The sequence below is a fragment of the Panthera leo genome, chromosome A1 (genome assembly GCF_018350215.1).
Source record: "Panthera leo isolate Ple1 chromosome A1, P.leo_Ple1_pat1.1, whole genome shotgun sequence".
Lineage (NCBI taxonomy): Eukaryota > Metazoa > Chordata > Mammalia > Carnivora > Felidae > Panthera > Panthera leo.
In genome coordinates this window covers 83,316,746-83,340,208 of record NC_056679.1, presented here as the reverse complement: position 1 = coordinate 83,340,208, position 23,463 = coordinate 83,316,746, and the positions used below count along the sequence as shown (strand labels likewise).

Below are 23,463 nucleotides of genomic sequence, written 5' to 3'. Positions count from 1 at the left end.
TATAAAACAAAATCCTGGTGCCTGGCAGATGGTTGTTAACAGCTGACCTGAAGCAGCTTCTCTGTTTATCTTAGCTAGTCTAGGGGAGAAGACAGATGCTACCTCAGGATCCACAAGGCACCTCTCTTTTGCTAATTAGCTCCTCTCTGGGCATCTTCACCCTGCAGCCTACAGCCTATAGCCCTATTTACCTGTTTACCTCATTTGGTCCTTCCTTCCTGTGAAAGCAGCTTTCTGCTATAGTACTAAATTGGGGAGTGTGTCCTCCTGAATATCTAATCTTGTTTACCTCTCACACCTTGGTCTTGGAGCTTTTGCCCCACCCTCTCTATACCTAGATACCTAATATTGTTTACCCAAACTTGGGTGTGAGCATCCTATGGCTTTGTAATTTTCTATGCCTGGTTAACCCATCAGTGCAGGCTCAGGGAATTCCTAAGCTTATTGCCCACAAATATAGGCAGTCTTGTCTGCTTTACTCATAATCTTGGAACTTAGAATTTAAACATGACCCCTTTGAGGTATGCTTAATAACAGCTATTTGTGTTATCACCCCTTTTTTTCACATTTTTTAATCTTATTCTCAGATGTTTCTGTTGAGTCAAACCTTCACTTTATGTTCAATAGAGTGTGATACCTTTTGGCCTGTATGATTTTTACCATGTAGGTAGCATAAACCTTCAGCAAACCTTCAGTATTTAACTCCAAGGGAGAAAACTGAGTTTTGAGATGTGTGGACTTTAGAAATAGACAAAATCTAGAGGTACCCTCCTTTAAAAAAATAAGTAGCTAATCTCCTCGTCCCCTATCAAGGTATTAATTTACTGTGCCAAAGTCACACTTTTCATGCATCTGACTAATTTAATGAATTTGTGGTCATTTCTCTGATTCAGCATTCAAGAATTGTATCGTCTCTTTTGGTGCCATAAAATGCTAGCTAATGACACTTTAGGAACTTGGGACAAATCGTTTAACTTTTTTGAGTTTTACTCGCATTATCAGTAGCAAATGGGATTAAAGGTGATCATTACTTTTATACCCTCTCCCTATAAAGTTTTATGGTTATTGAATGTGAGATTTGGAGAGCATTACTAATTTCCCAGAATTCCACCCTAACGTCCATTTCACTTTGTTCCTTTTGGGTTGTGGCAGACTTTGGTTCATAAATTTTAGGGGACACTGTGACTTATTTTGAGAACCTTAGGATCCAAAAGAAAAGAATTGTAAAAGGCAGTCAGGGAAAGAATAGCTCCGTGCAGAAAGAGGAAAGCTTCCTGGTTTTGTTACAGGAGCACCTCCATGTCACATGTTTTAAATCTGGCTGTTGTGTTAAACCCAGGTGGTAAGGATAGAAAAGGACAAATTTTGTCTCTTGTCTTTTTATTTCTTTGTATCTCTTGGTCAGATGGAGTGGGGGTGGGTGGGGAATTCTCAGTAGCAACGTGTGGATATGAATAAGAGTACAAAATTAAGAAATCCCTTTTAGAAATTTTGGTAACTTCTGCTTTTTTTAAATTCCATCAGAAATGAAGCCGAGTTTATAAAAATTACAATTACTTGTAATGATAAAGTAAACACAAAATATTTTCCTCCATTGAATTTATGACAAACTAAGTGTCAACTGATAAAGTTAATGAAAAAAATTTCTTTTTATTGACTAAAGTAACAATTACCTTTAGTATCAAGTTCCATTAAAGGTTGAGGAAAAAAAGAAGCACAGAGGAAGTGACATGGAAGTATCAGAAAACATACATGATGCTGCGGCTGCTGGATTAATTCCACAAAGACAGAATGGAAAAACTGATAACCATCAATTGCCTATTACAGAAAATAAAGATTCTGATAGGTAAGCCTATAGCAATATTTAAATAGTAGGTAATTGTTATTTTCCTATGCAACAAACTTTTCTAGTTTGAGCTAATGTTCATGATGAAAAAATTTTGTATTTTTCGTGGAGATATTTCATCCTACGTGCTAATGAGAAAAATGTAAATACCAATGAGATACCGTTTTTTGCAGTCATAGTGATAAATATTTTATTTAAAAAAATAACCAAAGTTAGGAAATGTGAGGAAAATGACATTCTTAGACCCTGTGGCTGGATGAAATTGGTAACTCCTTTCTGAAAGGTGATTTAGCAGTGTATTTCAAAACTTCAAATATGTCGGGGCACCTGGGTGGCACTGATAGATAAGCATCCAACTTTGGCTCAGGTCATGATCTTGCACTTCACGAGCTTGAGCCTTGCATCACGCTCTGTGCTAACAGAGCAGAGCCTGGAGCCTGCTTCGGATTCTGTGTCTCCCTCTTTCTCTGCCCCTCCCCTGCTTGTGTTCTGTCTCTGTCACTGTCAGAAATAAATAATATAACGTGAGAAAAATATTTCAGGCAGGTCATCCCTTTATTCTAATGGTTTCATAGGCAGGACTGGGTCCTTCTGAAATATGTGACTTCTATAAGCAAGCACATGCGCCTGCACGTGCAAACACACACACACACACACACACCACTATAAGGGCATTTATTATATATTATTACATATACAAAATAGGACAGATATATTAAGGTTACTTATACAAATATGTTACATGTATATGTGAAGGATATTTATTATAGCATTCCCATATCAAACATTTGGAGATTGTGTAAATGTTTATTGACTTATTTTGAGAGACAGACAGAGAATGTGCACACTCGGGAGCCCAAGCATCGAGGGGGAGCAGAGACAGAGAGGGAGAGAGAGAGAATCCCAAGCAGACTCCACGTTAACAGTGCAGAGGCCAACACAGGGCTCGATCTCACGACCACAAGATCATGACCTGAACCAACATCAACAGTCAGATGCTCACCAGACTGAGCCACCTAGGTGCCCCAGAGATAGGCTAAATATCCATTCATTAATAAGGAGGTAAAGTTTCACTTCTATAAAGTAATGGGGCATGTGACCATTTTAAAAAATGAATTTAGGTCTATGTGTACTGATGGTTTAACAAAGTATATTTAAAGCATTTGGTTTGGTTTGATGTCATGTCTTATGCACATTTTATTAGAATACTTTTAATATCTACTGAATTGCAAACAGAAGTTCCCTGCTACACTGGCAGTCTACCAACAAAATTGCTAATTATTAGATTTTTGGTTTTGTTTCCCAGTGCATGAGTGCTCCAATGTTGGACCCTCAACTTAATCTGAATATTGCCAAGAGGATTCACGTGGCAACATGTCTCATATTCTATATAAACATTTCATGGCCCCTGTGCTATAAACCAAGATGCTGGTAATGCAATGAATCGTTTTTATAAAGGTACCTTGCTTGCATGCCATTATCCTGCCTTTTTAGAGAATATATTTCAACATGAACCACACCAAATTTTTCAACAGTGCCTTCATGTTATACAATTTGTGACAATTCAGTTTACAAAGTAGGACTATTTTCTGCATTCCCAACCCCTTTTACTTCTGTGTATAAAATTTTAATATGACTAATTACTTTGGATAGTGTAAAATATCCTAGAGTTGGGTGACTTTTTAAAAATGTTTGTTTATTTTGAGAAAGAGAGAGAGAGAGAGAGAGAGAGAGAGAGAGAGCATGCACACATGAGTGGAGGAGGAGCAAAGAGAGAGGGAGAGAGAGAATCCTGTGGAGGCTCCGTGCTGTCAGTGCAGAGCTCGATGCTAGAGAACCTAGAGATCATGACGTGAGCCGAAATCAAGAGTTGGATGCTTCGTAGACTGGGCCACCCAGGTGCCTTTAGAGTTCAATAATTTTTATCAAGCACGAAATACTGCCCTTGAAACTTAGTTTTTCTGTGGTCTTTCTAAGCATGAGAAAAATGGTAATCAGCTTATATAATATTATATATCTAGAAAAATTTTAAGGAGTCTTCTCAGTGTATAATTTTTTGAGTTATTTAGTACTTTGGTCTGGCATTTTAAAAAGCAAAAAAAAAAAAAAACCTAGTGTTACATATATGCAATTTTTAAGACTTCCAAATATTACAAAAATACTACCTAATCATTATGTAACAATTGAAAACTACAGCAATAATAGAAAATTAGATCAACCATGACCATTCCACTTAGCTATGAAATCCTTCAAGAGCCTTCTTCACTCTTTGATCCTGATTTCCCTCCCTCCCATCCACTCTTGAATTCATTGTAGCAATTTTCCCTCTCCTCCAGAATTGTTTTTTCAAGGTTACCACCGATTTTCACTTTAATAAATCTAAACATAATTTCATACATCTCATTTTACTTAACCTTTCAGCAATATTTGACCCAATGGAAAACTCTCTCCTCCAAAATTCTGTCTCCATGGTGCTTGTAGGATATCACTCACTCACCTGATTTTCCCGCTGCCTTTCTAGTCTGTACACCTCAGCCTGATTTGCTTGTTTCTTCTCGTCCCCCACTTTTTAACCCATTGATGTCTTCCAGGAATTTGCCTTTGATTTTCCTTCTCTTGACTTTTACTATCTTGTATATTCTAATGATCCTCAAGTTTGTATCTCCAGCCCGGATCTCTCTCCATAATTCCAGGCCCGCATATCAAACTGCCTACTTGATATCTCTTTCTGGATAGCTATTGCAAACTTAACATGTCCCAAATTGAACTCCTGATATTCTTTCTTAATATTTGCCTTTCATGTCTTTCCTAATTGAGTTAATAACAGTTCTATGAGTTGCTCTGCTAAAAAACTTGGTGTCATCTTTGACTCCTGTCTTTTTTTCTTTTCCTTTCACTTTTTCCTTCTATTTTCTTTTTCTTTTTCATACACATCACATCTCATCTGTCAGCAAGTCTTGTCATGTCTTCCTTCAAATATATCAAGAATCCAAACACATCTTCCATGACCAATAGACTGTCATCTGTTGTTTATATTGGTGTAATAGGTAACTAAATGGTCTTCTTGTTTGTTTGTTTCTTCTTTTGTTTTTCCTCTGTTTCTGTTAATTCTAAACACATTGAATCTAGTAAATCATAAGTCGGATTGTGTCCTTCCTCTGCTCCAAGCCTAATTGCCTCCCATTTCACTCAGAGTACATGCCAAAACTCTTCCTAATGCCGACAAGGCCTGTATATGATCAGGTGTCTCCTTCTCTCTCTCTGATTTGAACTCTTTTCTACCCCTTTCATTCTGTCCAGCCATACTGATTTCTCACTACTCTTTAAGTACTTTGGACATACTTCTGTACTTCCTGTTGACTCTGTCTGGAATGCTTTCCCTCAGATACCTCATGGCTTGATTTTTCCTTTGTTGTTTGTTTTTCCTTTCAGGTTTTTGCTTAAAAGTCACTTTCTCAGCAAGGCCTTTCTTGGCCATCCTGACTAGTACTTCAACTACCCTTTTCCCTATAACACATCAAAATGTGATTTCTCTGCTTTAGCTTTTCTCCTCTAATACTGTATATTTTGCCTGTGTAGCTTATTGTTATTGTATGTTTACTTCACTCATGAGTAGGATTGTTATCTGTTCTTTGCCATGTCCTCAATGCCTAGAAAATGTTCTAGTCTATATAGTACTTATTCAATAATGTTTATTGAGTGAACGGAGTTTAACTTGTGTGTAATTTTTTTAACCTAATACTAGTCCCCACTTTGACAAAGTTTGGCGTGGGTTCATTCTGACAACTAAACCTGCCAGTTATATACAGTTTTTGGATTTTGGGGGCCCAATATTATGTTTACTTGCTACTTATTCTTTTAGTTGTATTTATGTTAGTTTTCATTATGGTGAAATGTATCAAAGGAATAGCAAACTTCCTTTATATTTATTAAGGAAACTAAAATATGTGGCAAATTTTTATAGGACTTTAAAAATTCTTGCCAAAGGATTATGAGCCCTCAATATCTGAAATAAAAAGATGAAGTTGGAATTGATCACTTCCAAATAAGAGCGAGCTATGCTGGTTAGGTATAGTCTTTTCTAACAGAGCAGTCTGCTATTCTTATACAGGGTTTGGGGAAGAGTGGAGTTTAAGGATTGGGGGACTTTCAGAAAATTAAATGGTTTGTCATCATCTGAAGCACCATGCTTATTTGGGTGAGACTGTTGTGGATTGGTTGGCACACTGAAGCATGTGTATTGGAGTGATTTTTGTCCATTATTCGCTGTCTTTCAGAAGGAAGGAGCTGAAATGGATTGGTTGGTGAGTAGGGCTGGTGGGCATTGATTAACACATTTAAAACTGACTCTGGTGGCTTCTTCTTACCATGGCTACGTGTTAGGGTTTCTTTTTGTTTTGTTTTGTTTTGTTTTGTTTTGTTTTTTCTAAGTTTGAGGTGGCTTTCACCAGATGTTTTCTACTTAAAATGTGCTTCTATTGTCTGGGTTCAAAATGAAAGCTATTTCAAATTCTATAATTACAGATTCATTTTTGAAGTTTGAGTCAAGAGGAATTGTTTGATAATTGCTTTCAGAAAGATTCTTCTTTTCTTGGATGTTATTTCCATGAGAAAAGTTATCTGTGTAACAGGTTTTTTTGAAAAAAAAAAACCACAATTGTTAGTTTTGTTTTTGTTTTTGGTGCTCTTCGGGTCTCATGTTTAAGTCCTAAATAATCTGTGGGAAATTTCATTATTTTTTGGAAATGTACGTAGCTGTATGGTAATAATATTCTGTTGCATGCATTTAGTCCTTCAAAACAGAATTATAATTTTCTTTTTGGTGAATCCCCCATTTTTTTCTTTTAGGATTAGTTATTAGGCTAAAAGTATACAAAAGTTAACAAATCATTTTTTTAAATTTTTTTAAGGTTTATTCATTTGGAGAGAGACAAAGTGAGAGTTGGGGAGGGGCAGAGAGAGGGGGAGACAAAGACTCCGAAGCAGGCTCCAGACTCTGGGCTGTCAGCACACAGCCCGATGTGGGGCTCGAAGCCACAAACCCTTAGATCACAAACTGAGCCAAAGTCATACACTTAACGAACTGAGCCATCGAGGCACCGCAAACCATTTTTTTTTAAACAAAAGCATAACTAATCAGATGATTTTTATTTTTGAGCGATAGATAATGACATATGAGTACTTTTGAATTTTTGAAGTTTTTCCAGATTTATGAGATATAAGTAACACACATCTGTGGAACTGTAAGGTGTACCTGTATTAATTTGATACACTTTTATATTGTCAAATGATTACCACAATAGTGTTAATACTTCCATCATCTCACATAAATATCATTTCTTGTTTGTGATGACCTAGTCTTGTAGCAACTTTCAAATGATAGGATACAGTATTGTTCACTGTAATCACCATCCTGCACATTAAATCCCCAGAATTTATTAATCTTGTAACAGGTAGTTTGTACCCTTTGACCAATATCTACCCATTTCTCACAGCCTCCTCACCCTGGCAACCACCAGTCTGTTCTGTTTTTCGTGCAATTTTTTTTTAATTCCACATATAAGTCAGATCATACAGTGTTTGTCTTCTTGTGTCTGAGTTCTTTTCACTAAGCATAAAGCCCTCAAGTTTCACTCATGCTGCCACAAATGGCAGGATTTCCTTCTTGTTTGTGGCTGAAAATATTCCATTGTAAATGTATACCATATTTTTTAATCCATGGATCCACCGATGGATGCTTAGGTTGTTTCTTGACTATTGTAAATAATGCTGCAATAAACATAGGGCTGCAGATATCTGTCCAAGATAAAGATATCATGTCTTTAAGATATATACCCAGAAATGGGATTATTGTCTCATATGAAGGTTCTATTTTTAGTTTGTTGAGGAGCCACCATACTGTTTTACATAGTGGCTGTCCCAATTTACAGTCCTACAGGAGTACAAGGAATTCCTTTCCTGTACATCCTTGCCAACGATATCTCTTGTCTTTTTGACAATAGCCATTTTAATAGGTCAAAGTGATATCTATATACTGCAGTTTTGATTTGCATTTTCCTGATGAATAGTGGCATCGAGCACCTTCTTGTGTACCCTTGGCCATTTGAATATGTTTTGAGGAGAGACGTCTTTTAAGGTGCCTTGCCCAGTTTTTAATTATATTTATTTTTAGCTGTTGAATTGTACGAATTCCTTACACATTTTAGATATTGACGTTTTTCATATTTGTAGCTTGCGAATGTTTTCATCCTTTCCATAGGTTGCCTTTCCGTCATGTTGCTTGTTTCTTTTGCTGTGCAGAAACATTGTTGATTGCATTGGTTGGTTTTGCTTTTATTGCTTGTACTTTGGATGTCCTATCCTAAATCATTGGTAAGATCTATGTCAAGGAGCTTTTATCCTATGTTTTCTTCTAGGAGTTTTATGATTTAAGATTTTATATAGAAGTCTTTATTTGCGTTTGGGTTGACTTTTGTGAGTGGTGTAAGGTAGAGGCACAGTTTTATTCTTTTGCTTGTTAATATCCAATTTTCTCACCATCATGTATTGAAGAGATTACCTTTTCTCTTTTGAGTATTCTTGGGTCTCTTAACAAAGAGACTTTATGCATGGGTTTTTAGTTGACTTTATGCATGGGTTTATTTCTGGGTTCTTGATTCTGTTTCATTCATCTTTGTGTTTGTTTTTGTGCAACTTCATACGGTTTTTATTACCATAACTTTGTAATAGTGTGACACCAGCAAGTGTGATGCTTCCAGCTTTGTTCTTCTTTCTTAGGATTGCTTTGGCTATTTGGGGTCTTTCTTGTTCCTTACACATTTGAGGAATGCTTTTCCTATTTCTGTGAAAAACATCATTGGAATTTTGACAAGGTTTGCATTGACTCTGTAGGTGGTTTCAGGTAATGTGGATATTTAATGATACTATTTTTTCGAATCCATAAACAACGGGGTATCTTCCCATTTGTTTGTGTCTCTGCTGTTTCTTTTACCAATGTCTTGTAGTTTTTACTGTACCTATCTTTCATAAAGTCCTTGATTAAATTTATCCCAAAGTATTTTGTTCTTTTTGATGCTTTGGGGAAGGGGATTTTTTCCTTATATTTCTTTTTCAGCTATTTCATTGTTATTGCTTAGAAATGCAACTGATCTCTTTATGCTGATTTTGTAATTTTTTTTTACTAAATATAATCTATTGTCAAATTGGTTTCCATACAAAACCCAGTGCTCATCCCAACAGGTGACTTCTCAATACCCATCACCCACTTTCCCCTCTCCCCCACCTCCTATCAACCCTTAGGTTATGCTCAGTGTTTACGAGTTTCTTATTGTTTGCTTCCCTCCCTCTCTGTAACTTTTTTTCCCCCGTCCCCCCCCCCCACCCATGGTCTCCTGTCAAGTTTCTCAGGATCCACATATAAGTGAAATCATATGGTATCTGTCTTTCTCTGCCTGACTTATTTCACTTTGCATAATACCCTCCAGTTCCATCCACGTTGTTGCAAATGGCCAGATTTCACTCTTTCTCATTGCCAAATAGTATTCCACTGTATATATAAACCATATCTCCTTTCTCCATTAGTCAGGTGATGGTCATTTAGGCTCTTTCCATAATTTGGCGATTGTTGAAAGTGCTACTGTATACATTGGGGTACATGCACCCCTATGCATCAGCACTCCTGTATCCCTTGGGTAAATTCCCAGCAGTGCTATTGCTGGGTCATAGGGTTGTTCTATTTTTAATTAGTTGAGGAAGCTCCACGCTGTTTTCCAGAGTGGCTGCATCAGTTTGCATTCCCACCAACAGTGCAAGAGGGTTCCTGTTTCTCCACATCCTTGCCAGCATCTGTAGTCTCCTGATTTTTTCATTTTAGCCACTCTGACCAGCGTGAGGTGGTATCTCAGTGTGGTTTTGATTTGTATTTCCCTGATGAGGAGTGACGTTGAGCATCTTTCCATGTGTCTGTTGTCCATCTGGATGTCTTCTTTGGAAAAGTGTCTATTCATGTCTTCTGCCCATTTCTTCCCTGGATTATTTGTTTTGTGGGTGTGGAGTTTAGTGAGTTCTTTACAGGTTCTGGATATTAGCCCTTCCTTTATCTGATATGTCATTTGCAAATATCTTCTCCCATTCTGTCCGTTGCCTTTCGGTTTTGTTGATTGATTCCTTTGCAGTGCAGAAGCTTTTTATCTTGACGAGATCCCAATAGTTCATTTTTGCTTTCCATTCCCTTGCCTTTGGAGATGTGCCAAGTAAGAAATTCCTGCAGCGGAGGTCAAAGAGGTTTTTTCCTGCTTTCTCCTCTAGGGTTTTGATGGTTTCCTGTCTCACATTCAGGTCCTTCATCCATTTTGAGTTTATTTGTGTGTATGGTGTAAGAAAAGTCGTCTAGTTTCGTTCTTCTGCATGTTGCTGTCCAGTTCTCCCAGAAGAAAGAGACTGTCTTCTTTTTCCCATGGGATACTCTTTCCTGCTTTGTCAATGGTTAGATGGCCATACATTTGTGGGTTCACCTCTGGGGTTTCTATTCTATTCCATTGGTCTGTGTGTCTGTTTTTGTGCCAATACCATACTGTCTTGATGATCACAGCTTTGTAGTAGAGGCTAAAGAGACAGAGTGTTAACAGGGGAGGGGTAGAGAGAGAGAGACAGAGAGAGAGAGAGAGAGAATCCAAAGCAGGCTCCAGGCTCTGAACTGTCAGCACAGAGCCCAATAGGGCGCTTGAACCACAAACCACGAGATCATGAACTTAGCCGAAGTCAGAAGCTTAACTGACTGAGCCACCCAGGCACCCCTGCATCTTTATGTTGATTTTGTACCCTTCATCCTTGGAACAGCGTTTTGGTGGTATCTTCAGGATTTTCTATATATAAGAATATGTCATCTGCAAACAAAGACAGTTTTATTTCTTCTTTTCTGATTTGGATGCCTTTTGTTTCCTTTTCTTGCCTGACTGCTTTGGCTAGGACCTCCTCTATCCTGTTGAATAGGAGTGGTCAAGTGGGCAACTTTGCCTTGTTCTTGAACTTAGAGTAAAAGCTTTCAGTTTTTACCACTGCATATGATGTTGGCTATGGGCTTATCATATTGGGCTTCATTATGTCCAGATGTGACAATTCAGTACCCACTTTGTTCAGAGTTTTTATCCTGAAAAGATGTTGAATTTGGTCAAATGCTTTTTCCTCCCATGCTGGGATGATGATATGATTTTTTTTATTCTGTTAATGCGGTATATCAAATGTATTTATTCGATTTGATTTCTGAAGGATAATTTTGCTGAGTAAAGTACTCTTGATTGGTAGACTTTTTTCTCTTAGCACTTTGAATATATAATCCCACTGCCTCCTGGAATGTAAGGTTTCTGCTGAGAAACTGCTAATAGTCTTATGAGGGTTCACTTGTAGTCACATAGTCTTTCCTCACTCTTTTTCATTCTTTTGACTTTGTTCTCTGCTGACTGGATAATCTGAGAGTTCCTGTCTTTCAATTCACATTTTTTTTTTGCTTGATCCATTTCCTGTCAGTGATCACTCTTGCTTTTTTCATCTCCTTCATTATACTCTTCAGCTCCAGGATTTTTGTTTAGTTAGCTTTTACTATTTCCAGCTCTTTGTTAAGCTTCTCATTTTATTCATAGAGTGTTTTTCTGACTTTATTGAATTGGCTTCTTGTGTTTTTCTTGTAACTCACTGAGTTTCCTTAAAACTGCTATTTTTGAATTCTCTTTTGAATAAATTACAGATCTCCCTGTGTTTCTGATTGATTACTGGAATATTATTGTGATCCTTTGATGGTATAATATTTCCTTGATATTTTATATTCTTTGCAGTTTTGCATTGCTGTCTTTGCATTTGAAGTAGCAGTCACCTCCTCCAGTCTTTAATGACTACCTCTTCAGTGTGTCCAAACCTGATTTTTTTGCTCCAGTGGGATGCTGGAAATTCTCTGCAGGACACCTGGTTTTCCAAAAAGGCTCTCTCATCCACGGGTGATTATCTTAGAGAGTGTTTTCTAGGGAGGGGCTCCCCGATGTGGCTGAGAGGGAGGGGCTGGAGACACTTTATGGGCTATTGCTAGGTCCACAGATTAGACTGTAGTATGTCTGCCTGTTACCTGATGCACGGGTAGGCAATACTTTTCCTCAGTCCCTTGGAATATAGTGCTAGATTCCCACAGCTCCTGCAAAGGCAGTTTTGCCCGTGGGTGGATAAGATGCCAGTTTGGTGTAGGTGGGGAGACGCAACAATGTACATCTTGTTCAGCTATGATACTGATATCGCTCTGACATATGGGTATTTTAAAAGTAGTTTTTCCCCTAAGATATTTCCCTGATTTCTTCTTTCATGTTATATGGACCTCATGCTGCTTTAAAACTTTGTTGAAATTAAGCATTCTTATATTTAAAAGCAAAGCCAAAAATAGAGCACACATCTAGTTATTACTCCCATGTCTAAGAGTCACTGCCTTTAGGCAATGAACTCTAACTTTTTAGTGTAACCTTCAAGGTTCTTCAGAATTTCTTTCCTGACTGATCTCTTACTACTTGCTTCCATGTATTTTATGTTTTTTTTCCAAGTTCCTACAAGCTTATACTTTCTCCTTTCAAGGCACCTAGATGCCATCTGTGTAATCTTTGTGCTCACATTCTAATCTCTAAGAAAATGGTTTTCTCCCGTTTCTTTCCCTGGTGACCTCTGCTGTTTATTTTCCCTCTTCACTAAAGCCTTTCTCATCCTCACTTACAGCTTTTCACATGTCAATTCTTACAAATCACATTGTATTCTAATTGTATATTTACCTGTGTTTGAAGCAACAGATGAGTATTTCCTTTTGTACGGTTGGTACTTCAGCACTGTTCTCTGAATTAATCAAATTAAGTCAGATGGGTAAAATTCAGAACTTGATGAAAATTGTCTTTTTATTCTTTATCAGTAAAATTATTAGAAAACATTGGCTTTTTTTATGGCTTTTTAATGGCTTTTTTTTTTTTTTAAGGAGGGAACCTGGTTTACATATGAAGAAGTTAAAGAAAGGTGAAAATGAAAAAGGGACATTAAAAGGATCTGTGATCACACCAGTGTTGCAGAAGGCAGATTCCCTAACTGGTGGTCCACTACAAAAGAATGATGGCAGCCATTTCAGTGAAAAGGATCAGCATGAAAGCAGGTAAAATCTATAAATTCTTTATGTGCCTGTGAAGGAATTTTAGCAGTGATTACCTTTTGTGGAAATAAAATGCTGTAGTGTAGGTAGGCCCAAGCTAAAGCAAGAAATACTCAACATATCAAACACACTGCTTGAAAAGTTGTGATGAGGGTAAGTGACTTTGTCAAGGAGCAGTTTCAGTAGTCACCATGGAAGCATGGAAGATGAGTAAGTGTAAACAACTCCTTAGAGCATTTTAATTGGGAAAGGTAATAGAGAAATGGATGATAACTGAAAAAGAATGTGAATTGCAAAGGCATTTTCCTTCTCTTTTTATTTTAAGATGGGAGCTTTTAGAGTATGTATTCTGTTGGAAATGATCAATAGAGATAGACATGGTTAGTTAATTTAATTTTGTTTGCGTTTCCAAACATTAGGAAGTTTGTTGATTGTATTACATTATCTTTTAAAGATTATAGTAATTGTCTTTAGTACTCTTATTCATGTGATTTTGTGCAAGAAGTTGGTTTATTCTGAAATGGTTCCACAATGGGGTATTCTCATACAATTGAATGTGCAGATTTAAAAATATATATGTATGTATGCATATATGTATATATGGCAATTATACAGCCATATATATATATATATATATATATATATATGGCTGTATAATTTCTTATATGTATGTATATGTATATTTATTATATGTATATTATATGTATATTATATGTATAATATACATATTATATATATGTATATGTATATGCATAATATACAAATTATATGTATGATTTCTTATATATGTATACATAAGTATATGTGTATAAGTTCTATATGTATATATTTGTATACACACACACACACACACACACACACACACACACACCCTTATCATAAATGTATGCAAACACTGAGGCCATTCTGAATAAAACTAATCCTTCCTTGATGCTTTTAGATATCTAGTGCCTTTGATAATATCACAAATAGCTATGATTTTGTTAGGGACTTTAAAGTATCTGGTTCTATTAAGTTAATATTATTTAGGTTCTGGGGAAAGGGGAAGATTTTGTTTATTTACAATTGGAAAAGAAACTAGTAATCCATAACAGATTATTCCTTTTGGACTAGAGAGCTCTAAATTACCAAAACCATGCTTCCTGTACCAACAGTGCCATTGACACAGATTGTATGCTCAATAAGTATGTGTTGAATGTGGGAATAAACAGTGGAATGAATGAATGAATGAATGAATGAATGAATGCCTGTTGAGGAACTTCTCTAGAAGAAGCAAATCTTTAGTTTATTGAAAGTAGATTTCCCATCTTGCCAAGTATAAAGTCTCTTAAAAAATGTGTAAGATTCAGAATTTGTTATGTATCACTATAGCTAGAAATCGAATCATAATATAGATTCATTTGCTGTCATATTAGTTAGAAACACTGGAGTATCACTTTAACCACATAGTATAAAACACATGCTTTGAAGGCACATTCCTGGGTTTGAATTCGGGGTCTGTTCTTGGCCAGAGACGAGGGCTTCTTGGGCAAGTCACTTCGACTTTCTGTGCCTCATTTTCTTCCTGTATAAAATACCTAATATAATAACCTACTTCATAGGATTGTTGTGGGGCTTCAAATACCTTGAAGACATGTAAAGTGCTCATAGTAATGCCTAGAGAGTAGCTGCATAGTGAGTCTTCAACACGTTAATATCATGATTGTTAAAAAGGGGTTCTTTCATATAGGGAGTTAACTTGCACTTTCCAAGTAGGTTTTAGTGCCAGTAAAAGCTTATTTTTAGTAAAATGACAACAACACAAACAATGATATCATTCCTATCAAATAATGCAAGTAGCATTAGGATTTTCCTTTGCTTTTGTTAGTTTTTACCTGACGTTAGTACTTTGTTGTGCTTGCTTCAGCAGCACATATACTAGAACTGGATACACCTAATCCTTTGTTAATATTAGCAGTAGTATGTTTTCGATGTGGTTTAATGTTACTCTGTTGTTTAATCCCCTTTGTAGAAAATTAGTTTCAAATGCAGAGATTTTATATCAGAAACAATAGGTTTAGATATGCTTTGTATTTTAAGTATTTAATATTTGCCTGAAAAGAATTGTTGGGTTTTTTCAGACCTGCAAAGAAAATTTCTAAGAAAAAGAACAAGGTAAGCAAAAGAGACAATGTAATTTTATTTTATTTATTATTTATTTTATTTTTATTTTATTATATCTTTTGATACATATTTGTTAGGAATATTGTTCAGTGGCAAAAAAATTACTTTATGAAAGATGTAGTGAAAAAATAGAAAATCTTCCTTTGTTGTAGAGACATTTGCTGTGAAAAAGTTACTTAGAAATACTAGCTATGGATAACAGTGTCTTTTTGATGAAAATCCATTCTTTTAAAAAGTCTCTGTGGTTTCGCTTTTAAATGTTCATTCACTTATTTTTAAAATGTATTTTGAGAGAGAGCACGCACAAGTGGGGGAGGGGCCGAGGGAGAGGGGGAGAGAGAATCCCAAGCAGGCTCCATGCTGTCATTGTGGAGGTCAACGTGGGACTCAAACTCAGGAACCCTGAGGTCATGACCTGAGCCAAAATGGAGTCGGATGCTCAACCGACTGAGCCACTCAGGTGCCCCTGTTTTTGCTTTTATAAAAAGATGGCTATTTATCACTTCTCTACACCTAGTATATTTTATAAATATTTGGGGGACATTTTGAAATGGTATTATTCATTGGTAGGTCAAAAAGCAAATTACCTCTATGGATGACCTTGTCGACTTCATTCAGTCATCTGAAACAGCTTCAGAGCATTGTGAGTTGCCTTACTCTAAGAATTTCATGTTGCTGATTGAACAACTTGGCATGGATTGTAAAGGTAGGAAGCCTTTTTACGTATATTGCTGTAGTAATATGTGCAAACCTTGCCTACTACTGCACCATAGAGCACTGCTGTATTATAGAGCTGCTCATCTCAGAAATATGTTTTATATTAAAATAAAAGGAGCACTATTGTATCCTCTCGGCCAAAGAGTCATCATTTCTACTGTACCTTTCTTAGTGGGAATGGCACATCTAATGTGTTTGTTAACTCTGCTTCTCTTCTGTGCCTTCACCCAGGTCAGGTCATTATTTTTCTCCTAGATGACTGAAATAACGTCAGGACTGTTTTCCCTGCCGTTCTACCTCCCAGGACCTTGGTCTACACTGCAACCATAATTAGTATATGTTTTAAAAAATGTGTCTTTCATCATGGTACCCCGTTGCTTAAAGCATAGCTATTACTTCTCATTGCTATTAGGTTAAAGGCCACAGTCCTCTGGCTTCATCTTGTATGGTTTTACATCCTTCTTTCCATCTGTGTCTTATCCAATGTTTTAGACGTTCTTCCTGTGAAAGAGCTTTTTGTTTCCAACAGCTTTAGTTAGGTAAACTGCACATATATGAAGTGTGTCATTTGATAGTTTTGACATATGTTTACACGTATGAAACGATAACCATAATCCAGACAGTTAACATATTCATCACCCTTAAAAATCTCATGTCCCCTTATATTCCCTTATTATGAAGCTGCCAAATTGTTTTCTAAAGGAGTTGTATGGTTTTCCATTCCCACCAGCAGTCTGTGACAGCACCAATTCCTACATACATATTCATGAACACTTAGTATTGTCAGCTTTTTAAATCCTAGCCATTCGGATGGATATTTAGTATATATCTCATTATGGTTTCAATATACATTTCCCTAATAACGGATGATGGTGAGCATATTTTCATGTGCTTGTTTGCCATCTGTGTATCTTCTTTGAATTGTCCAAGTCTTTGGTTGTTTTAAAAATTTGTTTGTTTGTTTTCTTAGTTGTTGAGTTTTCAGAATTCTTTGTATAATCTAGACACAGTTCCTTCTTATTTTGTTTTCTTTTTTTTATGGTTGTTGTTGTTGTTGTTGTTGTTTCCACTGAGGCATTTTATTTGCACATATGTATTACATCCCTAGAAAAAGAATCCCAGGATTTCCCCTTCTGTGTGTTTTCATCTTGCTTCTTCATGGTCCATGACTGTAGCTGAGGTGGTCAGTATAATGAAACCAAACTGAGCAGATTATTCTGCCATTTTTCTAGATCTTTGCATTGTCCATCAATTCTGGGGCCAGTCACTCCATGCTTGCTTAACCTGCCTGTGAGTTTCACAACAATTTTCCCAACTCTGTGATCATCAATGATTTTAAATTCACCAGTGTAACCATGCTTCATCATCACAGTTAGAAAATGGACAATGTCTTTGGAGCATGGCCTAGTAAGAACCTGGAGTTTGCTTCTCTTTTCAGTATTGTTATGCTTTGGGGAGCATCTGCCACGACATTCACATGCATCATGATGGTGGCACAGAAAGATGGTGGAAAGAGCTAGATACAGTTCCTTTCTCACCTCTCTTTTTTTTGCAAGGTTTTTCTTCTCCCACTCTGTGACTTTTCCTTGTCTCAACAGTGTTTTTGAAGAGCAGTTTTTCTTTTTGGTGAAGTCCAGTTTACACATTCATTTGTTCTTGTATGATTGTTGCTTTTGGTTTTCATATCTAAGAAATATTTGCATAGCACAAGGTCACAAAGCTTTTATCTCATGCTTTCTTTTAGAAGTTTTATAGTTTTAGGTCTTACATTTAGATCTATGACCCATTTTATATTATTTTTTATTTGCGATACAGAGTATGGATACAAGTTCATTCTTTTGCATATGGATATCTAGTTGTTCCAGCACCATTTATTGAAAAGGCTGTGTTTTCTCCGCTTTATGCCATTGTTCCTTTGTCATAATCAGTTGGCCACATATGTGAGGGTTTAAGTATGGGCTCTATTCTGTCTCATTGATCTCTTTGTCCATCTTTGTACCAATATTATGCTGTTTTAATCACTGCCAGTTTATAAGGATTTTTGAAATCAGGTAGTGTTTGTCGTCCTGCTCTGTTCTTTTCAGTGTTCTTCCGCTACTCTGGATCCTTTGCATTTCCACGTGAATTTTAGAATCAGTTTGTCTGTTTCTTAACAAAAACAAACAAACAAACAAACAAACAAACAAACACCAACTCTGGTGGTCTTCTGGAATTTAAGTTTAGATTATGTTGAATCTACAGATTTATTTGGGGAGAATTGACTTCTTGACAATATTGAATCTTTTAACCCCTGAACAGAGTATATATCTCTCCCTTGATATAGGCCTTTTAAAATTTTCTCAGTAATATTTTGTAGTGTTTAATGTATAGGTCTTTCTGTCTTTTATGATATTAGCTGTGATTGTTTTTTATTTTCAGTGCAGTTGTAAATAATATATCTTAAATTTAATTTTTTTTTAAATGTTTACTCTTGAGAGAGAGACAGAGCATGAGTTGGGGAGGGGCGGAGAGAGAGGTAGACAGAATCTGAAGTTGGCTCCAGGCTCCAAGCTATCAGTACAGAGCCCGACGTGGGGCTTGAACTCACCAACGGTGAGATCATGACCTGAGCCTGAGCCCAGTGCTTAACCAACTGAGCCACCCAGATACCCCGAAATTTTAATTTTTGATTCTTTATAGCTAATATGTAGAAATATAGTTGATTTTTGTGTAATGATTCTGTATCCTCCAACCTTGATCAATTTATATGTATAGATATATTTAATATTAGAGAGAGTACATGAGCAGGGGAGAGGGGCAGAGAGAGAGAGAGATCGAGAGAGAGTGAGAAAGAGACAGAGAGAGAGAGAGAGAGGGAAAGAGAGAGAGAGGGAGGGAGGGAGAGAGAGAGAGAGAGAGAGAGAGAGAGAGAGAGAATCTTAAGTAGTCTCCATGCTCAGTGCGAGCCTGTCATCAGGCTCCATCCCATGACTCTGGGATCGTAGACTGAGCTGAAATCAAGAGACAGACACTAAACCGACTGAGTCATGCATGTGCCATGATTAATTCATTTATTAATTCTAGTAGCATTTTTCTTAATGCTGTCAGATTTTCTACATAAGCAAAGGTCATAAAAATTCATTTTTAACTACTATTTTACTAGCAATGGTAAATACTGTAGACTTGTAGCCAATACATTCTCTGTCACAACTAATCAGCTTTTCCATTGTACTATAAGAGCAGCCAATAGATACTGCATAAATTAATGGACATGGCTGTATTTTGATAAAATTTAATTTACCAAAACAAGTAACGTGGCCCATAGGCTGGAGTTTGCCAACTTCTATTTTGTGACCATGTGATTGCGAATAGAGACAGTTTCACTTCATTTTCTATCTGGATGTCCTTTGTTGCTTTATCTTGTTTGATTGCATTGGCTAGAACTGCTAGTATAGTGCTGAACAAAAGAAGTCATTCAGTGAATGTCATTCCTGTCCTCTTCCTGATCTTATAGGAAATGCATTCAGTTTTTCACCATTATATATAACGTTAGCTGTAGAGTTATCATGACTTGTTTTGTTTTGTTTTGTTTTGTTTTAAATCATATTGAAGTTCCCTTGTATTCCAGGATTGCCGAAAGTTTTTATCTGGAATGGATGTTGAATTTTGACAAGGAACATATTTTATCTACGGAGATAGATACGGTTTTTGAATCTTAAACCAACTCTGCATTTCTGGGATAAACCCCATTTGGTAACAACAAATTATCCCTTAGTGTATTGTTAGATTCCCCACACACACACACACATGGCTGTAGTTTAATTAATTAATTAAATATAATTTATTGTCAAGTTGGCTAACATACAGTGTATATATCGTGCTCTTGGCTTTGGGAGTATATTCCCATGATTCATTACTTACATACCACACCCAGTGCTCATCCCAAGTGCCCTCCTCAATGCCCATCACCTACTCTCCCCTTTCCCCCACCCCTCCATGAACCTTCAGTTTGTTCTCTGTATTTAAGAGTTTCTTATGGTTTGCCTCCCTCTCTGTTTGAAACTATTTTCCCCCTTCTATTCCCCCATGTTCTTCTGTTAAGTTTCTCAAAATCCACATATGAGTGAAAACATATGATATCTGTTTTTCTCTGACTGACTTATTTCACTTCACATAGTACCCTCCAGTTCCATCCATGTTTTTGCAAATGGCACGATTTCATTCTTTCTCATTGCCAAGTAATATCCATTGTATATATAAACCACATCTTCTTTACCCATTCATCAGTTGATGGACATTTGGGTTCTTTCCATAATTTGGTGATTGTTGATAGTATAAACGTTGGGGCACACGTGCCCCTATGAATCAGCACTCCTGTATCCCTCGGATATATGCCTAGTAGTGCAATTGCTGGGTTGTAAAGTAATTCTATTTTTAATTTTTTGAGGAACCTCCACACTGTTTTCCGGAGCAGCGGCACCAACCATGCATTCCCACAGACAGTGCAAGAGAATTCCCATTTCTGCACATCCTCACCAATGTCTGTTGTTTCCTGAGTTGTTAATTTTATCTACCCTGACCGGTGTGAGGTGGTATCTCAATGTGGTTTTGATTTGGATTTCCCTGATGATGAGCGATGTTGAACATCCTTTCATGTGCTTGTTGGCCATCTGGATGTTTTCTTTGGAAAAGTGTCTATTCATGCCTTCTGCCCATTTCTTCCCTGGATTATTTGTTTTTCGGGTGTTGAGTTTGGCCAATTCTTTCTAGAGTATGGGTACTAATCCTTTCTCTGATATGTCATGTGCAGATATCTTCTCCCATTCCGTTGGTGCCTTTTAATTTTGTGGATTGTTTCCTTTGAAGTGCAGAAGGTTTCTACCTTGATGAGGTCCCAAGGGTCCAGTTTTGCTTTTATGTCCCTTGCCTTCAGAGATGTGTTGAGAAGAAGTTGCTGTAGCCAAGGTCAAAGAGGTTGTGGCCTGTGTTCTCCTCCAGGGTTTTGATGGTTTCCTCTCTCACATTGAGGTCTTTCATCCATTTTGAGTTTATGCACGGTGTAAGAAACTGGTCCTGTTTCATTCTTCCGCATGTTGCTGTCCAGCACTCCCAGCACCATTTGCTAAAGAGCCTATCTTTTTTCCATTGGATACTCTTTTCTGCTTTGCCAAGGTTTAGTTGGCCATACATTTGTGGGTCCATTTCTGGATTCTCTATTCTATGCCATTCGCCTTTGTGTCTCTTTTTGTGCCGATAGTATACTCCCTTGATGATCGCAGCTTTGTAGTAGAGGCTAACGTCTGGGATTGTGATGCCTCCAGCTTTGGTTTTCTTTTTCAACATTACTTTGGCTATCTGGGATCTTTTGTGGTTCCATACAAATTGTAGGATTGTTTGTTCTAGCTCTGAGAAGAATGCCAGTGCAACGTTGATTGGGATTGCACTGAATGTGTAGATTGCTTTGGGTCGTTATCGACATATTTACAATATTTCTTCTTCCAGTCCATGAGCATAGAATGTTTTTCCATTTCTTTGTGTCTTCTTTAATTTCTTTGATATGTTTTCTATAGTTTTCAGGATACAAATCTCTTATAGCTTTGGTTAGGTTGATTCCTAGGTATCTTATGGTTCTTGGTGTAATTGTAAATGAGCTCAGTTTCTTGATTTCTCTTTCTGTGGCTTCATTATTGGTATATAGAAGTGCAATCGATTTCTGTGTGTTGATTTTGTATCCTGTGACTTTGCTGAATTCATGTATCAGTTGGAGCAGCTTTTTGGTGGAGTCTTTTAGGTTTTCCATGTAGAGTATCATGCCATCTGCGAAAAGTGAAAGTTTAACTTCTTCTTTGCCAATTTGGATGTGTTTTATTTCATTTTGTTGTATGATTGCTGAGGCTAGGCCTTCCAACACTATGTTCAACAACACTGGTGAGAGTGGACGTCCCTTTTGTGTTCCTTATCTTCGGCGGGCAGGATAGGGGGGAAGTTCTCTGTTTCTCCCCATTGAGGATATTCGCAGCAGGCTTCTCATATATGGCTTTTATGATGTTAAGGTATGTTCCTTGTATCCCAACTTTCTTGAGGGTTTCTTATTAACAAAGGATGCTGTATTCGGTCAAATGTTTTTCTGTATTTATTGACAGGATCATATGAATGATCGTATCCTTTCTTCTATTAAGGTGATGTATCATTTTGATTGATTTGCGAATATTGAACCAGCCCTGTAGCCCAGGAATGAATCCCACTTGATCATGGTGAAGAATTCTTTCATATACTGCCGAATTGGATTTGCTAGTATCTTGTTAAGAATTTGGCATCCATGTTCATCAGGAATATTGGCCTGTCACTCTCCTTTTTAGTGGGGTCTCTATCTGTGTTGGGAATCAAGGTAATGCTAGCTTCATAGAAAGAGTCCGGAAGCTTTTCTTCCATTTCTTTGTTCAACAGCTGGAAAAGAATCGGTATTAACTCTGCTTTAAATGTCTTGTAGAATTCCCCTGGGAAGACTTCTGGTCCAGGACTCCTATTTGTTGGGAGATTTTTGACAACTGATTGAATTTCTTTGCTGGTTATGGGTCTGTTCAAATTTTCTATTTCTTCCCATTTGAGTTTGGGTAATGTGTGGTTGTCTAGGTATGTGTCCATTTCTTCCAGGTTGTCCAGTTTGTTGGCATATACATTTTCGTAGTATTCTCTAATAGTTGTATTTCTGTGTGTTCATTGTGACCTCTCCTTTTTCATTCGTGATTTTATCTATTTGGATTCTCTTTTCTTTTTGAGAAAGCTGGCTAGGGGTCTATCAAGTTTATTTATTCTTTAAAAAAAAAACAGGTCTTAGATTCATTGATCTGTTCTACTATTTTTTTTTTTTTTTGTTTTTACAGGTTTTTCTTTTGGATTCTATAGTGTTTGTATCTGCTCTAATCTTTATTATTTCTTCTAATGGTTGTAGGGTTTCTTTGCTATTCTTCTTCTAGTTTCTTTAGGTGTGAGGTTCGATTTTGTATTTCGGATTGTTCTTATTTCTTGAGAAAGGCCTGGATGGCGATGTGTTTTCCTTTTAGGGCTGCCTTTGCTGCATCCCAAAGGGGTTGGACTGTCATGTTTTCATTTTCATTTGCCCGTATATATATTTTTTAATTTTGCCTGTCATCGTCTGGTTGACCCATTCTTTCTCCAGTAGGATGTTCTTCAACCTCCATGCATTTAGAGGCTTCCCAAACTTTTTCTTTTGTTTGATTTCAAGTTTCATAGTGTTGTGGTCTGAAAATACGCATGGTGTGATCTCAGTTCTTTTATATTTATGGAGGGCTGTTTTGTGACCCACTGTGTGATCTGTTTTGGAGAAGGTTCCACGTGCACTCGAGAAGAATGTGTATTCTGCTGCTGTTGGATGAAAAGTTCTGAATAGATCTGTCAAATACATCTGGTCCAGCGTATCATTCAGGGCCTTTGTTTCTTTACCGATTTTGTGCCTAGGTGATCTGTCCATTGTTGTTAGGGAGTATTTAAGTCACCTACAATTTCCATATGATTATCAATAAGATTGCTTCGGTTTGTGATTAATCAATGTATGTATTTGGGGGCTCTCAAG

At 37.0% G+C, this 23,463-nt stretch overlaps 1 protein-coding gene and 1 pseudogene across 1 annotated transcript in view; one reads left to right on the top strand and one right to left on the bottom strand.

The window, feature by feature from the left end:
* The first annotated feature begins 1,687 nt into the window (after positions 1–1,687).
* LOC122215617 (ankyrin repeat domain-containing protein 26-like) overlaps positions 1,688–23,463 on the top strand; it is a 78,236-nt gene continuing 56,460 nt past the window's right edge. Inside the window, exons 1-4 of the mRNA XM_042931135.1 lie at positions 1,688–1,846; positions 12,843–13,013; positions 15,131–15,164; positions 15,744–15,879. Of these exons, the coding sequence (XP_042787069.1) occupies positions 1,731–1,846; positions 12,843–13,013; positions 15,131–15,164; positions 15,744–15,879 (457 nt within the window). The 5' untranslated portion in view covers positions 1,688–1,730. The remainder of the gene's footprint in view (positions 1,847–12,842; positions 13,014–15,130; positions 15,165–15,743; positions 15,880–23,463) is intronic.
* On the bottom strand, positions 16,995–17,376 carry LOC122215632 (annotated as a pseudogene).